This window comes from Equus caballus, chromosome 10, assembly GCF_041296265.1.
Source record: "Equus caballus isolate H_3958 breed thoroughbred chromosome 10, TB-T2T, whole genome shotgun sequence".
NCBI lineage: Eukaryota > Metazoa > Chordata > Mammalia > Perissodactyla > Equidae > Equus > Equus caballus.
The window spans coordinates 66,562,855-66,584,899 of NC_091693.1; the positions used below are offsets into that span (position 1 = coordinate 66,562,855).

Sequence of the window (22,045 nt, forward strand, 5' to 3'; positions counted from 1 at the left end):
ACCCGGAACGTGTTAAAAATGCAAATTCTCCAGCCCACTGGAGACCTACTGAATCAGAAACTGGGGTGAGGCCTAGGAATCTGTGTTTTGATAGGCTCGAGCTGAAGTAAAAGAACCTATGAGGTCTCACATTTTTACAGTCCCTATCAAATATCAAATTTTGTAATTTATGTCATATATGTTACTATTGAGTTTGTTAGAAATATTTTTTATGATTTATAAGATTTATAAAATTTGAGATCTAGACTGACTAGAGTTGCCAGTTTAAGCTGTGGTTCCATTTTGGGAAGAGCAGTGAATAGTATAATCAATATAGTAGTTAAAAAAATGAGTTTCTATAAGGGAGAGAGTATCACTAGGTGTGACAGAGATCAATTGTAATTTTGAGGATATACCTTTGAATTAACTCAGTGGATTGCAAATTAATATGATGTTAGTGAGAATAGCTAATACTGAGCATAACAGGGACTTGATGTTTCTTGAAATGATGATGATGATATTCTGTCCGTGGCAGCTTGACTGGTTTTGGTGGGTTGACATTCCAGAAGGGAAACTAATTTTTATTGACTATCTGCTATGCGTCAAGCATCATTAGAAGTGTCTTCACCTATTATCTCAATTAATTCTCAGATCACTATGAGATAGGTTTACCTCAGTTTACCAATGAAATTAAAGTCCAAAAGTAAATAATAGTATTGTTACTGATTTTACAAATTTACTCAGAGAATCACCCAAGTTTTCGAGCCAGAAGGGATCTAAATACTTTACTTCTATCTGTTCTGTTACAAATGAGGAAAGTGAGGGGTTAAGTGATTCAAGTACCACTTTGCTGAGAGCTGGGACCAAAACAATCACGCGAGTTTAAAATATGTATAGAGTGTAAAAACTCAGAGAATAAGAAAAAGGAAAAAAAAAAAAAGGGGGCTGCCCCGTGGCCAACTGGTTAAGTTCTCATGCTCCACTGCAGGCGGCCCAGTGTTTCGTTGGTTCGAATCCTGGGCGCGGACATGGCACTGCTCATCAAACCACGCTGAGGCAGCGTCTCACATGCCACAACTAGAAGGACCCACAACGAAGAATATACAACTATGTACCAGGGGGCTTTGGGGAGAAAAAGGAAAAAAAAGAAACTCAGAGAATGGAATCCTGAGGTTGCTGGACTACTCATTCATTAACAAATGACCAGCACTGTTTGCATTTGGGGCAAATTCTTTAGATAATTTGAAATGTTTATCTCAATTTGCCCAAAATAAGAAAAATGTCCAGATACCACACTCCCCTTATTAACACGGCTTAGTGTAAGATAAGGCATATGTACCTGACTTTGCCACAGCAATTAGGGCAAGGTCACATAACATTTTGTAGAAATCATCAGAATCCTTTACTCATATCTGTGGACTTGGAAAAATCTAGAATTCCTTCTGTTTAATCAAGTCAAAGTCTTTCAATTTGGTTAAATGGAAGTCTTATATTTGGAGTTAATTGGGATAAGCTTTTAGGTCCTTTGTAACAATCAGTTTCTCCAAGCGACATAGTTAAATACACAAATGATTCTAATACAGAGGACATTCTCATACAGAAGTATCACTGTGTCCCTGTAAATGGTGATAGGAACCAGCGCATATACAGATCTGGGGTTAAAGTTTCTACACAGCCTGAAAGTGGAAAGAGAGCAAACAAAAGGACCGTGACCTTGCCATCCTTTAGAAGGTTGGCAGAGTTCAATCTTTACGTTGCAGGTAAAGTGAAAAACAAAGGGAGCTGGAATCAGTTTCTTACACTCATTAAAATATCCCAGTTCTTTCCCAATATCAGATAAAATGCTTAATGCCTTAACGCACAGGTTCATTGGCAGTAAGAATCGCTGTGGTTATTACATGACTCATGCTTGTAATTAGTTTTAACTGGGATCTCTGCAAAGTATGTTTCATTCATCGCATGCTTCACTGGTTGGTGAGAGTCCCCGTGGCAAGCCCAGCTCCCGTTTGCTGATGTCACCACTGTGACCAGAGGAACCCATCCAAAGGCCCACATGGAGGATCTGGAGGTGTCATGCAAACAGCTGAGTTCTCAGCTTGGCTGAAACTCTTTAGAGGAAGGAGAGAGACTGCTTCCAGTGTTTCCCAGATCTGCCTGTTAATCAGTCATTGAGGAGCTTTTAAAAAATACAAGTTCCAAGGGGGCCGGCCCCATGGCCGAGTGGTTAAGCTCATGTGCTCTGCTTCGGCAGCCCAGGGTTTCAGCGGTTCAAAGCAGACCTAGCACCGCTCATCAGGCCATGCTGAGGCAGCGTCCCATGTACCACAACTAGAAGGACTCACAACTAGAATATATACAGCTATGTACTGGGGAGCTTTGGAGAGAAGAAGGAAAAATAAAATCTTTAAAAAAAAATACAAGTTCCTAGGCAACACTCTGAAGGTTATACACTAGTAGTTTATTGAGCACACATTTACGAGCACTTAGAGCACAACAGGTCCTATTCTACGTCCTGTATACAAATTCTTGAGTCCTTGAACCCTCATAACAGCTCCGTGTGGCAGGTACTGCTGTTTTGAGTTGACTGAAGTTCTTGCGTGAGTCTGGCAGCTAGGGAATGGCAGAGCCAGGATTCAAAGCCAGGCTGTCTGGCTCAAGAATGCAGGTTCTTAACCCTCTGCTGCCTCTGGGTCAGTTGAGAATGTGACACAGGAAGTATGCTTTCTCCCCAGCCACCTCAGATCTGAGGATAAAACCATATGCCATATAGCAATGAAGCTGTTATTCAAAAAAAACAAAAACACAAAACACTATATCCTGGTTTTCAGGAGTTAGGGATGGTGGGGAGCAGAGGAGTAGGTGTGACTATAAACGATAGCGTGCGGGAGGTCTCTGTGGCCCTGAAAATGTTCTGTGTTGATTGCGGTGTCAGTCGCGTGAATCTACATATAAAAGGGCAACACACACATTGTACTGATGTCAACTGCCTGGTTTTGATAATGTACTGTAGTTGTGTAAGTTGTGCCCTTTGGGCAATCTGGGTGATTGGTATACAGAATCACGCTACTGTTTTTACAACTTCCTGTGAATCTATAATCATTTCAAAATAAAAAGTGAAATAAGCATATGCCTACCTTTGGCAAGCCCCAAGTCAACTAGAGGCCTGTCTCTTTGAGACTGGCTCAAGGAGAGATCCTTCTTGGAAGACAAATCTTCCACTGAGGGCAAGAAAACTGTAGTGGCTCAGTGGCTCTGGGCAGAGCAGGAGCTGCGCCGTGGCTGTGGTGGCAGCAGCAGCTGAGCAAGGTCACCACTAACAGAGTCAAGCACTTCACTGACTACACAAAGGGGGCTGAAACCACTCACTTATGTCTCGCATGATTCCCGTGACTAGTGCCCAGCTGGCTAATTACAAGCTAGAAGAACCTCTGGGTAGAGAGCTAAAGGGATGCACAGAATCCCTGTCCAGAGACTCTGAGTGGGTCAAAGACGGGATCCAGCAGTCTGTTTTAAAAGTTCCCCAGGTGACATGGGTTTGAGAAGCTCAGATTAAGGAGCAGCTGATAAAGCTGGATCCCAATAACCTCTCAGGAGTCAGCCACCATGGGGACTGAAACCCAAGCCATTGGTTTTCATATGGTTGGTATGAATCAGAGACAAGCATTCTATTCCTGTCACAGAAAAACATCCAAAGTGTACAGTCATGCACCCATAACGATGTTTCAGTCAACGACAGACCCCATATGCGATGGTGGTCCCGTAAGATCAGTACCACAGCCTAGGTCTGTAGCAGACTATACCATCTAGGTTTGTGTAAGTGCACGCTATGGTGTTCACACAGTGACAAAATCACCTAATCATGCATTTCTCAGAACATAGCCCCATCCTTAAGCACTTGACTATATACCCTTTTTTGAATGCTACATATAAACAATGAAATCTTACAATGAATTTTCTTCTGTTGCTTCTCTCCTATTTGGTTATTTACCACGTTTCTCATGGCAGAAATGTAATTACAAACAACAACATAAATTCTATTACAAACGTTTTAAGATTCAAAGGCCATTAGGTACTGCAGCTAAATTAAGAATGGTTTTGGCTACAGGTAACAAAATACTCAACCAACAGTAACATAAACAGGGGTCTGTTTGTCTCATACAGTAAGAAGGCCGGAGACAGACGGTGGGTGCTGGTATTGGTTCTGCAGCTCAGGTTGGTGCTGACATGCCTGCAGTTATCTTGGCCTTTCCTTCATGGCTGTAGCCTCTGCATTCAAGATTGCACGAAGGGGAAGGGACAGGACCACTGGCATTCTTCTCCTGTCTCACTGGCCAGAGGGGTATCCTCTGGTCATTCCTGGCTGCAAAAGAGGCTGGGAAATTGAGTATTTTGCTTTTATAGTCTCTATAGCAGAGGCAAGAAAGGAAAACGGGGAGGGATTGGGTGTTGCGTGAGCCAACCTACAGCATCTGCCACAGTTTTCAAACTAATTTTTATCAAGCGTTGTTTAATTAAATCTAGAAACAGCTGATCAGACACGTAATAATAAATTGTCAGAAAATATTCATGTGAAAATCAGGTATACAGATCTCCACTGTCAATAATTATACATTGTTGTGTTGGTCTTTCATTCTCTGTTGGAACCAATTCCAGTTGTTGAAGAACTTCTGTTCCTTCAATCAATTGCCTATATAGGAGAAAAAATGGAAAATTTAGAGAGTCATAAATGTTCACATCTAGCTTACATTTCTAAATTGATTCCTACCTAGCTTAGCTGAGGCTATTTCCTACAAATTAAATTAACATCAGTCATAAATATCTTAAATATCTAGCGGTGTCCTTTGTCATGCTTCCCCCACGTCTGCCCTGGGACCCTTCCAATCTGTTATCCTGATAGCAGAGAGATCTTTTAAAAATGCAAATCTGATGTCACTTCCCTGCTTAAACACTTCAATAATTTCCCTATTATCCTTATGATAAAGACCAAAAATCTCTAATGACCTATCACGGCGGGCTTCCCCACTCCCCTCCAGGGCTGTCCTGCAGCATGCTCCCCTTGCTTGCTCTGCTCCAGCCAGCCTGGCTTTCAGTACCTCAGAGGCCCCATATGCCCTGCCTGCCACAGCTGTCTCTGTCTCCTTTGCTCTTGCCGGCCACTACCCCTTGGCCTGGGAGCCTCCTGGACTTCCTTCAGATCTTAGCTCAGTCATCACTTCCTCAGGGAAGTTTCACAGACCCCACTGCTTATGTCAGGTTCCCCCTCTCCTTTATTGGAGTTAGGGTTAAATTTGACTTTTATTTGTATGCTGCTTTGATTGATTTTGGATTCTCCCATGAGGGCAGGGGTCATGCTTGTGCTCAGTGCTCAGTGCCTAGCACAATGCCTGGGACATACCCACTGAACACATTAATCTTAATATGAAATATAACTTGCCCATCATGAACTCATAAGGTCTCCTATATCCTCCTTTTTGTATTCTCTGTCTTGGTGAATAGCATCAACCATCCAACCAGTTGCAAAATCTAGGAGCTTCTTTAGACTTTCACTGCCCAAGGTAGTAGTCACTAGTCACATATGGCTATTTAAATTTAATTAAAATTAAATAAAATTCAGTTCCTCAGTTGCACTAGCCACATTTCAAGTGCTCAATGGCCACATGTGGCTAGTGGCTATCACCGTGGGTAGCACAGATTATATTTCCATAACTGTGGAAAGTTCTATTAGATGCCACTGCTCTCGACTCTTCCCATGACCTCACCACCAGCATCTAAATAGTTATAAAATCCTGTTGAATCTAACTTCCAAATATCTATTGAATTTGTCCCTTTAGCCCCTGCTCATCTGTACTGCTAGTGCCTTAGACCAGGACTTCATTTATAGCCTACTATTACCATCACTTGTTAACTGGCCTTTCCACCTTCATTTTCATCCTTTGTCAATTCAGTCCTAGCTTCTGCTAAAAAGAGATTTTTTCAGAGTGAGAACCTAGTCATGTTGCTCCCAATTTAAAGTTCTTCCATGGCTTCCCATTCCCTTTGGGTTGGGGGTCCACGCTCAGCAGCATGGCACCCACAGCCCTTTGGGCCCTGAGCCCTGGCCAGCTCTTCTTCTCCAGCCTCATTCTCTCCATTCTTCCCTGGGCACTAAGCTCTAGCCAGACCAAATGACTTACAGATAAGATGCTCTTCTTAGTCTTTTTTTCTCCTTCTTCTCCCCAAAGCCCCCGGGGTACATAGCTGTATATTCTAGCTGTAGGTCCTTTTAGTTCTGCTATGTGGGATGCCAGCTCAGCATGGCTTGATGAGTGGTGCTAGGTCTGCACCCAGGATCCGAACTGGCGAATCCCTGGGCCGCCAAAGCAGAGCCTGCGAACTTACCGACTCGGCCACGGGGCCCGCCCCACTCTTCTTACTCTTTAGGGCCTCTCTGCAAAGGCTCTTCACTCTTCCTAAAATTTACTTTACTCATTTTCATTTCCAGCCTTCTCTAGCCTGCTAACTTCTACTTGACTTTCATCTCACCTTTTCATGAAGTTTTCCAAGACCCCTCACCTCTTTAAGGGTCCCTTATAATGAAATTAATTTCCTCCACCACTATCCCCAACATATACCCCTTGTGCCTATGTATATATGAATGGAGATTGTATGGCTTATATTTTGATGTTCTTTCCCTATGAAACCACTGAGCAAGGCCATCAACAAGACTGTGGGTCGATGCAGTCTCCCCTGAAGGGCATTCCCATGTCATCCATCTGAAAAAGGGGCAAGTTCATAGATCGGAAACTAGAGCTGGGAAGGAGGGTCTGTCTCAGATGAGAGGAAATTTTTGTATCTCTCTAGACCCTGCTAACCATGTTTGGGCTTTCAGAAGCTCAGATAAACCTGGAGATGCTCTGAGATGAGAGGGAAGAGAAAGCATCTTCCACTAGAGGCAGCCCTACAGCCGGGAAGGAAGGCGTCCCTGGAGGAGTTAGTTTACATTTGGTCAGATGATCTAGTTACCTATTATGGTATTACCTTTCTGCCTCTCCCCTAGTGTTCTGTAAGGTCTTGTTTCAATATTTCAGCCCAGACTCAGCTGTGATTTGGAGATTTAAGAGAGAAATTGAGATCATACTTGGGCTAGAACAGTAAGAGGTGCAGCGCCTCCCTAAGGCCAGTGTGGTGGTGACAACAAAATGGTGAGAGAGTCCCCTGGAGGAAGGTGAATCACATGGAAAATAGCAGTCCTCAAAAGGGGACCAAGTGCTCCTCCCTCCACCACCGCAGTGTAAGGATCTGCGTTCACTGTTACTGAAGGAGGTGGAGGGTGTTGTCCTCCCCTCTCTCTATTCCCAACACACTCTTCACAGAACTTGCATAGCCCACGTCTCACTGTCTTACAGTTGTTGGTTTTCTAATCACTATATGCTCCCTAAAGGGCAGGAATTGTGCCTCATCACTCTTCCCAGGACTGAGCACCATGACTGGCATATAGTAGGTGCCTAATAAAATGCTGGTTGAATGAATGAGTTAAGAGGCTAGCAGAAGTGAAGGCTGAAAAAAGATGGGCCAGACAGTGAAGGACCTGGAATGCCATTCTGACTTCAGGCTCTGCATCTGGGTGGAGGTGGTGAAGGAGGCATTAAATGTGTTAAAGTCGTCATGTCTGTGTTTGCAAAAGGGACCTTTTGGAAAGATAGAAAGGAAACTGTGAGGGTTATTTGGATTTAAAAATAATTGAAGAAGGTATTTTCAAAATCAGAATACAGCTTATTAGGACCAGGGAAAATGGGAGATAACACATTATTTTAGATTATGCATCTATTAACACAAAATCATCTCTTTAAAGAAATATCCTTCGGATGAACATATAATTTCTGTTTTTTCAACCTGGAAATATCACCTGCATTACACTGAAGGAATAATTATGGTTAAAATTAACAGTGGCATGAAATTTCTTCATGGGATGAAGAGTCAATAATTATCCCTATGGAGTAGCTGGAATATTCTAATACTTATGCAGAGAAGTTCTAACACTTTACATCATTTCAGAGGAGACAAAGTAAGCTTCAACTTATATTCACTTCAGTAATTAAGTAGAGATATGAAACACTGGAGTGGTGAAAAGTATATTCATCATCCATTTTAGGCCCACATGCTAATAATAATTACCTGAGATATTTCCATATTTTAAATTGTTCAGTAAAAAAAAAAAATTACTTGTAACTTGCATAGTTTTTATCTGTCTCTTCACAATGTTCATGGACAATTACTTAAATAACTTTGCCTCACTTCTGCGTCTAAAGATATATACATTATTAAGCTATAGTATTATTCATAGTAATTAAGAATTGATAATATCCCTGAGGCTGAAGATAGAAGGATGGATGGATGGAAAGACAAAACATTATAATGGCCTAGATGGTTTCTGTGTTTTTTTATAGATGGCAAGCTTCTTAAAAAATACTTATTTCTAAAAATGTTTGTCTTTGTTTGAATTACTTTTGCTTTTGAATTCTATCTTGAGTTACCCATAAACTATGTACAATACTTATCCAAATCTTTTTGAACCACATTTTTACATATATGAATATTATATAGACAAACTTAAAGTGCACATACCCAAAAGCCACATATTTTCTGTCTAGATAGGGAGTTGGTTGTAGTGTGATGTAGAATTGTGACCCATTGCTGTGACGGCCTTTGTTGACCATTCCAAGAACTCCCCTTTTATTATGAGGAATTGTAAAGTTTTCATCTAGAAAAGACAATAAACAGTAGGTCATTAAAATATTTCTATTATGTCCATTTATTGTAACACATAAAGCACAAGCAGAACCCTTGACAACAAGGGTTCTCAATTATATTTATCAATACATTCCAAATTGTAAATATTCTATTTGTTTCATATTGCTTTCACTCAAGTGGGCTGTTAAAAAAGATAATCAGTAAAGTCTTAGAACTATTTGAGCATTTACCTTTAGTTTATTATTACCATAGCTAAAACCAAGTGTGCTAAGAAAATTAATGATGTACAAGGAAGTACTTCAATAATGTAAAAGGAAGCACATACTTTGCTTAGGACTAAAGGTCAGCAAACTTTCTCGTGCTGTTTTGGAGTAGGATTTCATTCAAACTACCAATGTGATCGTTAGAAATGCCTTCTTTGAGAAGGCTCTCATGGACATGACCCTTCCCCTCACAGCATCTTGTATAGACCTCTACTGGAGTCTTCATAAGGCTCTGTGTAATTCTTTCCTCTCTAGCAGGTGAAGGCAGGGACCCTGTCTCATTCTAGCTTTACCCCAGGGCCTTTGAGCACATGACCTGGCATATGTGTGGCCTTAAATGTTAATGGTAAAAGGAAATTAATTTATGCTTGTTTTTTAGTAGTCTTTACATAAATTTTAATCTCAAACTTTATATGGATTGACCAAGATTTTATGGAAAGTGGGTTTTTTTAGTGTAAGGTTAACAAGTGCAAAGAATTGTATGGTGCTTATCAGGCTCCCATTTTCAGGAAGTATTCTTTCCAGCATGGAATCAGATCTGCCTCCAAATTCAAAAGCACAGAGGGAAGAGAAATTCAGTAAAAGTTTTCATTCAATAACTTTCTAAAATTCTGGGAGTAACTGAGATATGAATATTAACTGTCAATAAGATTTTCTTAAACTGCAGTTGCTGAGTATTCTTATTTTAAGTTTCAAAGCTAAGCCAATTAAACAATTAAGCCATATCTGTGGTGGTTACTTTTAGCTTGTTAAACTGCAAACTGAATAAAGACCTCTGAAATCTTATGAAATGCAAATAAAGCATTTTTGTGCAAATAAGTCTCTATAATTACATTGCTGCTCCATATTCATTTCAGTAGAATAGAGAAATAACCCATTAATTTCACTGAAAATCGCATGGAATAGAAATCTGCCCAAAGCAAAGATTCAGAGTTTTAACAAAATGGTATTTGTCTTTGCTCTTAGATATTATGATTAATTTTTCTTAAAATTTCTTAAATTCTCTAAGTAATAGGAAAGAAAATTCATAGAGTTGTAACATTTTTACTAAAAATTCTCTGATTATGGGAGAACTTTTAAAGCAGTTAATCATAATAGCTATTTTAAAGATGCTACCTTTGGGAAAGCCCATGTATAAAACAGATACAATGGCCTAGAGTCCTCATCTCCTGCGGATGCCTCTTTGGCACCCCGTGGACCTCCTTAGAGGCCAGTCTGAAAACTGCTGCTTTTATAAAGGGACAGACATAAAGAATGTTTTTAAAAGGTATAGGTAGTCCCTGACAAATTTAAAATTCGTTGACCTAAAAGAAATGTGTGAAAAATAAATGCCTACGTTGTCGATTCTTTAAGTACAGAATGTTGACGTGGCACTTAAGGACCTGAGGCTGCGCTGCTCCAGGGCAGTGCTGGCAGAATACAGGGAAACCACTGGGTGACTGTGCCACAACCAGGTAAAGCCCTTGGGTGGAATTCAACCTGCCCGCGCCCCTGGCGGCATCCCATTGGGCGGAGGGGTGGGGCTCAGCCATCCCTCCCCTTCCAGTTCTCTCCAGAGTTACTGGTGGGGCCTTTGCCCGGAATACCAAGCTATGGTGGTGACCCTTCCCATGTAAACTTGACATAAGCTGCAGCTAGGACTTCACCAGCTCACTTAGAGAATGAAGTGGACCCCTAGTCATGCCAAGCATATTACCCACTTAAAGATGGGAGCCAGTGGCACAAGAGAGTTCAAAATAAATTTTTTTCTTTAGAGCAGTTTTACTGAAAAATGGCTATCCTAAGAGTATATTTACACTAATAGAGAAGTATTTTTCTGCAAGTAACCATATTAAAATGGAGAATGATGGGGCCAGCCCGGTGGCCAAATGGTTAAGTTCGAGTGCTCTGCTTTGGCGGCCCAGGGTTTCACCAGTTCATATCCTGGGTGCAGACATGGCACCACTCGTCAGGCCACGCTGAGGCGGCGTCCCACATACCACAACTAGAAGGACCCACAACTAAAATATATAACTATGTACTGGGGGGATTTGGGGAGAAAAAAAGAAAAGAAGATTGGTAAGTTGTTAGCTCAGGTGCCAATATTTAAAAAGAAAAAAAAGAAAAGGAGAGTGAAAATCCCAGATTTAATTCAACATTTGTTCATTCAACAAATATTTATTGAATGCCGACTGTGTTCCAAGTGGTGGTCTAAGGACTGAACCTTAACACTTTTGAGTTATATAAAAATTTAAATTTAGTCTCACATAGTCTCTTGTCTTCTTTTTTGAAGACAAGAAAAAAAACAGACCCTTAAATCAATAACCGTTTTTCCTTTTTCCCCCATAGTATTTGAATGGGATGATTAACTATGATAGATTATTTTCATTTTATCAGGAGCCCTGATAAAACTTTAAACAATCTACAAAAAAAATGTTTTGAAGGAGGAGGAACGGAAAAAATTTTATTGCTGGACAAAATTAGAAAAATTAAAAAAAAAATTTGTGGGCTGGCCCCGTGGCCGAGTGGTTAAGTCCACGGGTTAAGCTTCGGGGCCCAGGATTCAGATCCTGGGCGCACACATGACACCATTTGTTAGGCCATGTTGAGGTGGCGTCCCACATGTCACAACTAGAAGGACCCACAGCTAAAATATACAACTGTGTACTGGGGGGATTTGGGGAGAAAAAAGTGAAGAAAAAAAAAGAAGAAGATTGGCAACAGTTGTTAGCTCGGGTGCCAATCCCCCCCCCCGAAAAAAATGTGAGTGGTGACTAAATCAGCATAATTAGTAAAAATTTTATTGTAGGTCATGGGAACGGAGACGTGGACTCTCAATAAAGGGTAAAGGGAAGCGAAGGAAGTCTAAAGGCTACCTCTCATGACACTGTGACTCAGGAGATCTGCCTGCGTCTGCCACTTACAGTAAGATATTTCCTGCTCCGTGGTTAAAACTGCCCCATTTGTAACATACAACATTAAGGGGGAAATGTAACTGTTTGAAATAGAAATCAGAATTTATGTGCTGAAGAAAATCAGTTTCTGAATTTATTCAAAATAAAGCTCATTCTGATGGTTATAATGGAAGCAACTATTACAAGTCTAGGCACACTTGCATTCTTTCTGGTAAAAGTAGAATCAGACAGTTTGGGGTATTTCCATATAATTTTCTAAGGACAGTTAAATCAAGCGGACATATGACCTGAATCCTGCAATACCAATTTTTTAAACCTACTGCTCTAATTTTGTCATCATATTTAAATAATATTCAGCTTTTAACATTCAAATTAGGACTTGGGAAGAAAATTTTTTAAAAGTTGTGATTCAAAACAAAGCAAAACAGACGCCTCAAGTTAAAAAAAAATGATTAACCATCTTACAAAACAATCAACTAATTAAAATATATATAATTTATTTCATTCTTTTTAATTCACTGTGTTAAGCTTAATAAAAGTGAGTTTGGTGGTGGTGGTGGTTTGTAACGAGCCCTGGGTTTTCATTCTGCATCTCATGGAAAGAGAATTCAAGGAGAGAAATGCGGAGGAAGGACTGGCTGGCTGACGTATTAACATTCCACAGAGCGGGGGACAGGAGGGTGGACACCGTGCCGGAGCTGTTTTGAGTATTAGCCATGCTCTCTCTCTTTCAGTTACTCATCTTTCCTTCTAGAGCATCTCTGCTTGTCACTTGATTGATTACTGAATTTCTAATTCTGCACTGGCAGAGAAAGTGAGTAATAGTCTTCCCTGAACACACTGGGCCTGCCTAGGCACCAGAGGCCAGCCAGACCTCCATGTGGAGACTAAAGCCCCACAACAGTCTAAGGATGGGAGCAAAGGATACTCAACAGAGGCACCGGGATGTCCAGAGGGGCCGGCGAGAGAGGAGATGGGAGATCAGTCCTGTCTGAGAGGGCGCCTCCAAGCACAGAGAGTGTGGGTGATCTGATAATCGCCATGGGGTGGAGAGGCACAGTGGATTCTCATTAGGGATTCAGGATGCCAGGAAAGCTCCCAAGAACGTCCTTTCCTCGTCTGCAGTGTCTTACTTTAAGACTCAACTCAGGGGCCGGCCCCGTGGCCAAGTGGTTAAGTTCACGTGCTCCCCTTCGGCAGCCCAGGGTTTCGCTGGTTTGGATCCTGAGTGCAGACATGGCACTGCTCATCAGGCCATGTTGGGGCAGCGTCCCACATGCCACAACTAGAAGGACCCACAACTAAAACTGACAACTATGTACTGGGAGGATTTGGGGAGAAAAAGCAAAAAAAGCAAAAAAAAAAAAACAAAAAAGACAACTCAAAAGTTGCTCTGGGTCCCCGCCCCCAGCTCTCCCAGGCAGTGGTTCTTTCTTCGCCCACAGCACTCAGTTCTTCCTCTGTGGCAGCAATGGGTGCAGTGCCCGTAGCTTATCTGTTTAAACACTTGTCTGCATCCTTGAGGGTAGAAACTTTGTCACATCATCTTTCTTTCCTAAGGTCCTGGCACCACGTAGGAGTTTAACGTGTTATGAATAAATAAATGAATGGTGCCACTTGCATGATTTCATTTGATAAAGCTATCTCCACATGAATTTAGAAGGAAACCACCTTTTACTTTTTTCCCCTTGACTCTGACCATTGGTTCAATATGATGGGTTTTTTTTTTGTAACCTTTTCATTGTATTAAAGACACCAAAAGCCACAGAAAACTAATGTATAGTTAAAGAGTTATTATAAGGCAAACATCCTTTTAACCACCACTCAGGCCAAGAAAAAGAACTTGGTCAGCCTCCCCTGAAGTCCCTTGTCCAGTCCCCCCCCCCCCCCCCCCGCCCCAAAAGTAGCCATTCCCCTGACTTTTGCAAAGTCCCGGACCTAATGTTTCCTGACAGCTTTCCCATCCGAGTGTGCAGCCCCAGGCACTGGAGCTTAGTCTTCCCATTTTAAGACTTGTTAGGCCTTTTAAATCTCTTTTAATCTACAGTTCTACCTCTGTCCCTTTCTTTTCTCTACACTTTATCTGTTAATGAACCTGAGCTATTTAACCTCTAGAATTTCTCCTAGCCTGGATTTGGGGATTGCACACACATGGTGCAGTTCAATGTTTCTCTGTTCTCTTTCCTGTCAGTTCTGCTCCAATACTCCCGTGAAAATGCAAATTTGTTTCACCTTGATTGATATGTTTGGGAACGACTTGAACATAATGAATTTCATCCCTGCTTATGTGCAGTTTCCTCCAGGAGAAACACCAGGTGATGTAGAAAGCTGCACCCAGCTGAGCTGAGCTGACCTCAGGCATCTACCAGCTACCTCAGGTCTCCGCTTATGGACCACATTCACCCACATCTGCTGTTACAACTTGCCTCCAATTTAAGAGAAGCCTCCTTCTGTGACCTTCAAATCACTCACCAGCTGCAACTCTTCCCACGCCACCTCCACAAACGTCTGGGAGTTTTCAAGGTCAAGTGCCTTATTTATTATAGTATTTATATGCTTCTTGACCATATATGTAATATATATAAAACTGCATTACTGTTTTTATTAGGTTACTATCTTAATCAATGAGGAAGTTTTTTCATCTCATTTTTGCCATAAGTCCTGTGGTTTTTATTGCATGACTTCATATAGTGCAGAGGTCTTTAAGACCACATTATAGCAGAACTGGTTGTATTTCTTGCAAATTGGCAGCTGGGTCCAGAGGCGTAATCAGACTCGTTTCTCTCCCTTTGGTAACGTGTTCTTTCAACAGAAGGCTCTTAATGTCTGGTTGTCTCTGTTTTGAGCAGTTAGCAGATACCGATGCAGCAAATGTCTGGATCCATTATTTCACTGGGGGCAGCATAATGGTGATATTCTAATTCTGTTTTTTCCTTTTCATTATTAATTGGAATACTTTTATAATGAGATGTTTCCCCTTATCTACAAGTTGGTACAGTCGATATAGGAAAGGCAAGATAAATGCTTGATTCTTTCCCTATATTTATCAGTTTTCAAGATGATTAATTTGTTTCCTCTCATTTCCCCAAACATAAGCAATTAGGCTTTATTTTATAATGTAATATCATAAACTCATGGATTTAAAATATTTGTTGGGTTTCAGTCAACTGCAATTACTACTCAAATTACTCTATCTTTGGCTGGTGAGAGCCTCTTAAAATTGGCTCCTGAGGCCTTTGACATGACCCTAGTATATCTTTTATAGGGCTCTTGGCTGGCTGATGATAGCATGACTACATATGGGGTTCCAGGCTCATTTTGTAATTTCCTGTCCCAGAACTGGAATCTGCCGTTTTTCGCAGAAGCCTTGTTTCTTTAAGTGAGAAACGACATTTCAAAACAACAATCTAAAGCTAGGGATGTATATCACTACTGGGTTGGTTGTTGTTTGTAGAGCAATTCAGTGGATGAAGCTATATATATATATAGATATGATATTTCTTGAGTTTAAAGTATTTTGAATTCAGGGCTATGGGATATTGTACTTATTAGCCTCTATCATATTTCATGTGTATCTCCTTTATTCCACATTAAAAATCATGATTCTCGGGGGCCGGCCTGGTGGCACAGCGGTCAAGTGCGCACGTTCCACTTCGGCAGCCCAGGGACTGCTTGTTTGGATCCCAGGTGCGGACATGGTACCGCTTGGCAAGCCATGCTGTGGTAGGCATCCCATGTATAAAGTGGAGGAAGATGGGCATGAATGTTAGCTCAGGGCCAGTGTTCCTAAGCAAAAAGAGGAGCATTGGCAGTAGTTAGCTCAGGGCTAATCTTCCTCAAAAAAAAAAAAATCCTGATTCTCAAGGACACAGGAAATGATGAAATGAGAATATTCCACACTTACTTACTTTTTCCAATATTACATATACAAATCTCAGAATAACAATATTAATAATGCCATCACCAGTATAATTATTGGAAATAGTTTAAAAATTTTTTGTACATATTCTCCCCATTTAAAAAAATTTTTTAAATAGTTTTTAAAAGTTTTTTAAACTCACTTTTAAAATAGTTAGACTAAGCTTATATATAATCATTATATATCATACTTTCATCTTTTTAATCCTCATTAAATTTTAGTTTGACAAGTCACTATATGATTAACACCCCCAGCCCTTACGTCAAGGTCTCTTTTGTAATGTGTTTGTGTGAAGCTCATTCTACAGCTGATTGCTCAGGAAGGGCTTGTGGCAACGCTATTCCGTGAAGCTTCACATGTTGATAACTCTGTGTGCCCTTTATAATTCAGATTCGGTTTGGCTGGATACAAAATCTCACATTTCCTTTCCTTGAGCATCATAAATATATTACTCCTTTTTTTCCTGGCACAAGAATATGATGATAATCTACTTTTCTTTCCTTTATAAATCACTTGCTCTTTTTGCCTAGCTACCCAAAGAATTTTTTCTTTTTCTTTAATGTCCAGTAATGTTACTAAAATACGTCTTGGTGTTAGTTGTTCTGGTTCAGTATTGTCAGCAGTGTGGTCTCTCAACAAGCAGTTTCAAGTTTTTATACATACATTGTTACTTGAAGTATAAACATACAATTAAAATGCATATATCCTAGAGATTCAGTTCGATACATTCTGACAACTGTGTACAGTTATGTTAACTGAAAATAAAATATAGAATATCAAATCCTTTTTTATTTTAGGAAAGTTTTTCTCAATTATAGTTCTTAGTATTTGTTCCATTCCTTTGCATTCATTTGATTCCTTAGGAACACTTATCATCCATATGTTGGATCTTGTCTTTATATCTTTAAAATTTGCCACTTTCTTGTAAATCTTTTTTATCTTTTTTTATCTTTTTTATCTTATTTTTGGTTTTTAAAAATTTCCTCTCTCTACCCTCTACTTTTTTAAAGACATATATCTATTGTATTTATTTGGTCTTGTGTTCTTTCTAGTTGTTCATTTCTGAAATTTTCTTTTATTGTTAATTTTTTCCTTAGTTCTGTAACCTCATGTCTAAGTTTTTCTAATTCTGATTTAGGAATTCTCTATCTTGTATCAAAATGTCTTATCATTTTCTTACCGTCTTTAAGCCCGTTGTGAAATCCTCAGTTTCCGTCTGTTCTGTGAGCCTGTCTTTCTAGTGTGCTTTCACTGTCTGGAGTGATGTTATTCTGCTCCATATTCTATTTCTTCTTCTAACGACCACGAAACATTTTGCTGCTTATTTTTATGTAAAAATTAGTTTTCCTGAATGTTTAGGAGGAAGTGTGGCTTTAGAAGGAAGGCAGCTTTTCTAAGGTCACACAGCCCCCTCTTGTGCCGTTTTCATGTAGTGTTCACCAGTATGGCAGCTTGCTTTCTGAGATTTCCTGGCTCTGTTCCCATTCCTTCTTTATCACTGTCATCCCTATATCCTGCCTAATTTTGATTCCATTGCCAGCAATTCCTTCTCAGCGGGCCTGTCCTGGAAGAGAGCGCTTTCAGATCAGTTTTGAGTTCACAGAGGTCAGACTGCTCCAGCCTCTACAAACCTCACTTGGGCCCCTGCACTCACCCAGTATTGGCTATTCTGGGGTTCTACTATTCTCAGGTCCCCCAGAGGCCCTGCTTTCTCCGGCTCAGACGCTGACGCCATGCAGATCTCCTGGATGTTGGTAGTTTGTCCTCATCTGTTTATACCTTGGAATTCATGTAGATACCTTGTCACCTAGTTTTATTGTAAATGTTATCCATGGGTTTTTAGTTTTTCTATCTAATTCTTTTGTCTGTTTTTATGTTGGGATTTTAAAAAGTTAAAAAACTACGTCACCGCCACTACCATCTTCCCAGCATCCTGATAGCAGTCTTAATAAGATGATTATCAAGATACCAATTCTAAGTATGAGAATGGCAAATGACAAGCCTTAAAAATATCAATTCCCTTTGACCCTACAATCCTTATTCTAGGAATTTATCCTACAGAAATAAAATAATTAGGCAAGTAAAAAATGTGTGTACAAAGCTGTTCTGTACTGGACTGGGGTGCCTCCCCCTGTTCCCCATTTTTTTTCGTCTTCTCCCCAAAGCCCCCCAGTACATAGTTGTATATTCTAGTTGTAGGTCCTTCTGGTTGTGCTATGTGGAACGCTGCCTCAGCATGGCCTGATGAGCGGGGCTAGGTCTGTGCCCAGGATCCAAACTGGCAAAACTGGGCTGCTGAAGTGGAGCATGTGAACTTAACCACTCGGCCACGGGGCCCCCCCAGCCCCACACCTCATTTTTGACTCCCACTTTTAGTATGTGTACTTGTAGGGTGTTACCTAAGATACATACCTTCAAATGTTGGTCCATAAATGGACTCTCCACCATCTCCTTTTCCAGCTACTATATCTGAGAAATAACAGTAAATAAACATTAGAATTCTGAGACCAAAAAGGAGAGTATAATAACGGCAGGGGAAGAAATGTTATAAATTATGATTCCCCTTATACCAATGACTAGAGTAAATCACCTAACTGTTCAATATCTATACCATGAAAATATTACTATAATGTTTTCACTTGTATTTTGTAAACATTTTTACATTCATGATCCTATTTTTTTCCCTAATAACTCTTGGAGGTAGATTAAAATTATAATGCAAAACTTTGAAATGATGAAGTATTAAAGTATAATGGTGGTCACAATTTTTAAAAATGTGTTCATATGAATTCTGCTTACTTCACAAGTTATTCCATAGTCCATCTTGCTTTTAGAAAAATGGAAAGATTAAGCAGAGAGGATGAAATAGGAACAGTAAGATCTTTTTAGAACGAGAATAAAAATAAATGCTCTAAAAAGACTTAATGTTCAAATTTTCGTTCCTTGGAACCCTATAGTGATAACTCTTTATTTATCCAGTATTTTGGAAATGAAGTTCCTTTGTAATGTAATGAAGGTTTTTTAAAAGGTATTTATATGACCTATTTTGTTATTGCATTATATGCATATTTTTGACTTAGGCAATGCTCCCTCTATAAAAATTCTCCACGTGCGTTATTTTTTTTTAATCTATCCACAGCTAAAAGGGAAGCAAAACTAACTCTAGTGAAAATAGAGGCGTCTGAGGTCCACTGTCCCCCCAGCGTCCCCATCAGTACTACTTTACTTCTTCAGCCATCTAGTCCACCCTCCTGGAACAGTGTGCAATAAATATCTGTTAAAGGACTGTGCCTTTTTAACTCAGTATGAGCGATTTATCTATAGGAAAGGTGTGCTATTTTAAAGAAATCTGATGCAACCACAAGCATGTGGAGAGAGTTTATACAGGACAGGGCGTGTGGCACTTACATTATACTACTCACAAAGCTGGTTCAAAAGCTAATTGATAAACCTCAAGTCACCAACCCTCCTCCCTGGTCCTCCTCCATGATTCACCCAGAGCCCTCGGCAGCTCTCAGGAGCATGCTGCAATGGCTGAAGCTGAAATCTGGGCTTGGGGAAGTTGAGGGTCCCCCAGCACCAATTCCTTCAGATCTTAACGTCTGCTTTGCTCAGGCAAATCTGCCCAGGTGGTCCCCTCCCCTACTAACACTTAACCACCCGTGGCTCTCCTTTGCCCTGTCTCTCCAACGCCATCATTACTCTTGCCCTTTGCTTCACATCGCTTAGCTGAATATCATACATCCATACCATTTCAATCAGTATTTAATACTTTTTTGGGGCCATAACCTACACCCTTGAATTCAGCCTTGTATATCTGATATTATTTCTATACTTCTGACAACAGATTCAGCAATGCAGACTAGTGATTTAAAGGAAACTTTCAAGTCAGATGATTTTGATTTAAATCTCCATGTCAGTTACCTTTTCCAAGCCTGTTTCCTCACCTGTATAGACAAGGATGATGGTGAGGGCCTCCCAGGTAGTTCTGAGGATTAAATGAAATCAGGTAGGTAGAGCTTACTGTGGTGCCTGGCAGTGTCATTGCTCATTCATTAGTGCCTGTGATTACTGTGCAGCATCACGGGCTTATAGAGTGCATCCTCTCGTTGCCATCATCATGCTCAATATGATTTTGATGATGATGATAAAATGTATGCAACTATATCTCAAGAGATTGTTCTGAAGGCAGTAGGCCCTGCGGGCACCACAGAGAGAGAATCCTGCCAAAGTGGCTTAATGACTTACTATCTTCTTTAATTTTGTAATTTAGAAGTGAATAGAATGTATGTTTCCTGTTGAGCTATCTGTTCATTTATTCACTGATTCATTCGTTTAACAAATACTTTTTAAGCATCTACTATGTGCCAGGCACTGTTCTCGATCCTGGGGATGCAACAGTGAACAAAATAGATAAAACCCTCTGCCCTCATGGAACTTATATTCTAGTGAAGAGAGACAGACAGTAAGCAAATTAACAAAGAATATACTATTAGTATTAACTAATTAATATTAAATATTAATAGTGTGTCCAGTGGTGACAAGTGCTAGGAAGAAAAATAAAGCAGGTGAAGGGATAGGAGAGCTCAGGGAGGGGGGTGAGGAGAGGTGTGTGGAGAGGAAGGTGGCAGTTTTCAGTGGGGTGGTCAGGTAAGTCCTTGCTGAGATGAACTCTGGGTAAAAACTAGAAACAGATCAGGGGGTGAAGCAAGGGGATGTCTGGAGGAATAGCTGGGTGGAGTGTGTCCCAGGCAAAAGAAACAACAAAAGACCTCAAGGCACACATATGCTTGCTGTGCTTAAGGAACAGCGGGAGGCCAGTGTGTGGAGCACAGTGAGTGAGAGGGAGATGTCAGAAGCTGGGATGCGCCTGGGGAAGAGTTAAGACTGTGTAGGGCCTGTTGATCCCAAAGGGCAAGCAATAGTGCCTGGAAGCATCCTAAGGCAGAGCACAAAACCACGTTTAGCTCCTGCACTCCAAAATTCTCCATGCAGCCCTGTGGGCATCTGATATCTGAAGGGAGAAGAACATTTACAGAGCTTGGTACTTTCAATAAATATACCATGTCATTGAATCGTCGCCACATCCTGTGATATTATAATTATCCCCATTTTATGATTAAGAAGCTGATTCAGAGATGCTAAGTGCCTTATCCAACATGGTATGACTTGCACATATCAGTTTGGATTTGAATGTGATCATCAGAATTTTCTTCCAAATTTTCCTTAACATTGCTGCCTCACTATTTGAAAACATGACCCAAGATCTGTGCACTTTGCCCTTTGGAAATTTCACTTCAAATAAACAAACAAATAACATGACCTACTTTCCCAAATTTTGCTCTGGGTCTCAGGGCAGGGATGGGGGGATGGGAGGAGGTCTAACCCAAAACCAAGAACAAAACAAAAAAAAAAACATAGTGTCTGGGAGCCCAGCATATAAGAGTCAACACTGAACTAAGTATCAGGAGACCCTGATACTGGCCCCCTTGAGGATTGTTTTACACTAACAAAAAATTGGGACCAATCTAAATGTTCACCTAATGGGAAATAAATTAAATCAATATAGCAACAGGATGAGAAATTAGGTAGAACCTAAAAACTTTATATGTTTATATACATTGACATAGGAAGATAAATACCATATATATTAAGTGGAAAAATAATGAGGTTAGATAGCAGTATTGCTGATATGATCTCATTTTGGAGAAACTGAGAGAAAAAATGCTGACTTACATACAAAATGCTTGGCTTAAATCTATATTTTTCTCCTCATCAGCCTCAGAATGTTCCAGATGGTAGAGAAATAATAAAAATTATTGCTTATTTCATCAAGTTCAAGCAAATCTCCTTCCACACTAAGCCAATTATTTTTAAACTGCTGCCTGATTGCTCTCTATGGGATGTCTCCCAAGAGGCCTCCAAAATTTAACTTTGTGCTGTTGGTCAGGCAACTAGTCTGTGTAAAGCCAAAGGACTGACCTGAAAAGAAAGCAAAAATGGAGACCAGGATGCTTTAGATCTTATTTTCAGTGCTACCAATGTAACATCTTTGGTGAGAAATAAGTTGTTTTCCATTTATTCTATTTTCAAATTCCCACCTTCAGTATGTTTCTTAAAAGCACTGTATTTTCTGGGCACTCTTATTCATTTAGGGGAGTATTTAAAACTACATTTTGATTAAAAAAATGTTATCCTACTTTTATATCACATTTTAATTTGGAATATTCCTGGTAACATACTTTAGATTTGTTTATTTT

At 40.2% G+C, this 22,045-nt stretch overlaps 1 protein-coding gene and 1 long non-coding RNA gene across 7 annotated transcripts in view; one reads left to right on the forward strand and one right to left on the reverse strand.

Moving 5' to 3' along the window:
- Window positions 1-14,389, forward strand: part of LOC111775336 (uncharacterized) — a 17,501-nt gene extending 3,112 nt beyond the window's left edge. The window contains exon 3 of the long non-coding RNA XR_011422608.1: window positions 14,160-14,389. This is a non-coding gene — a long non-coding RNA (uncharacterized lncRNA). The remainder of the gene's footprint in view (window positions 1-14,159) is intronic.
- The window catches only part of PPIL6 (peptidylprolyl isomerase like 6), a 32,443-nt gene continuing 12,814 nt past the window's right edge, over window positions 2,417-22,045 (reverse strand). Inside the window, exons 6-9 of one of the 6 annotated variants that reach the window (XR_002810934.2) lie at window positions 18,198-18,254; window positions 8,584-8,719; window positions 7,547-7,646; window positions 2,417-4,666 (exon numbers count right to left, since the gene is read on the reverse strand). Coding sequence is in view for 4 of the 6 variants with exons in the window: in XM_023650903.2 (XP_023506671.2) it covers window positions 4,555-4,666; window positions 8,584-8,719; window positions 18,198-18,254 (305 nt within the window). In the remaining 2 variants the exon portion in view is untranslated. Of the gene's footprint in view, window positions 4,667-7,546; window positions 7,647-8,583; window positions 8,720-14,512; window positions 14,759-14,811; window positions 15,653-18,197; window positions 18,255-21,521; window positions 21,768-22,045 lie in introns of those variants that run through there. The other 5 variants (XR_011422593.1, XM_023650903.2, XM_023650904.2 and 2 more) reach the window with 5 other exon arrangements.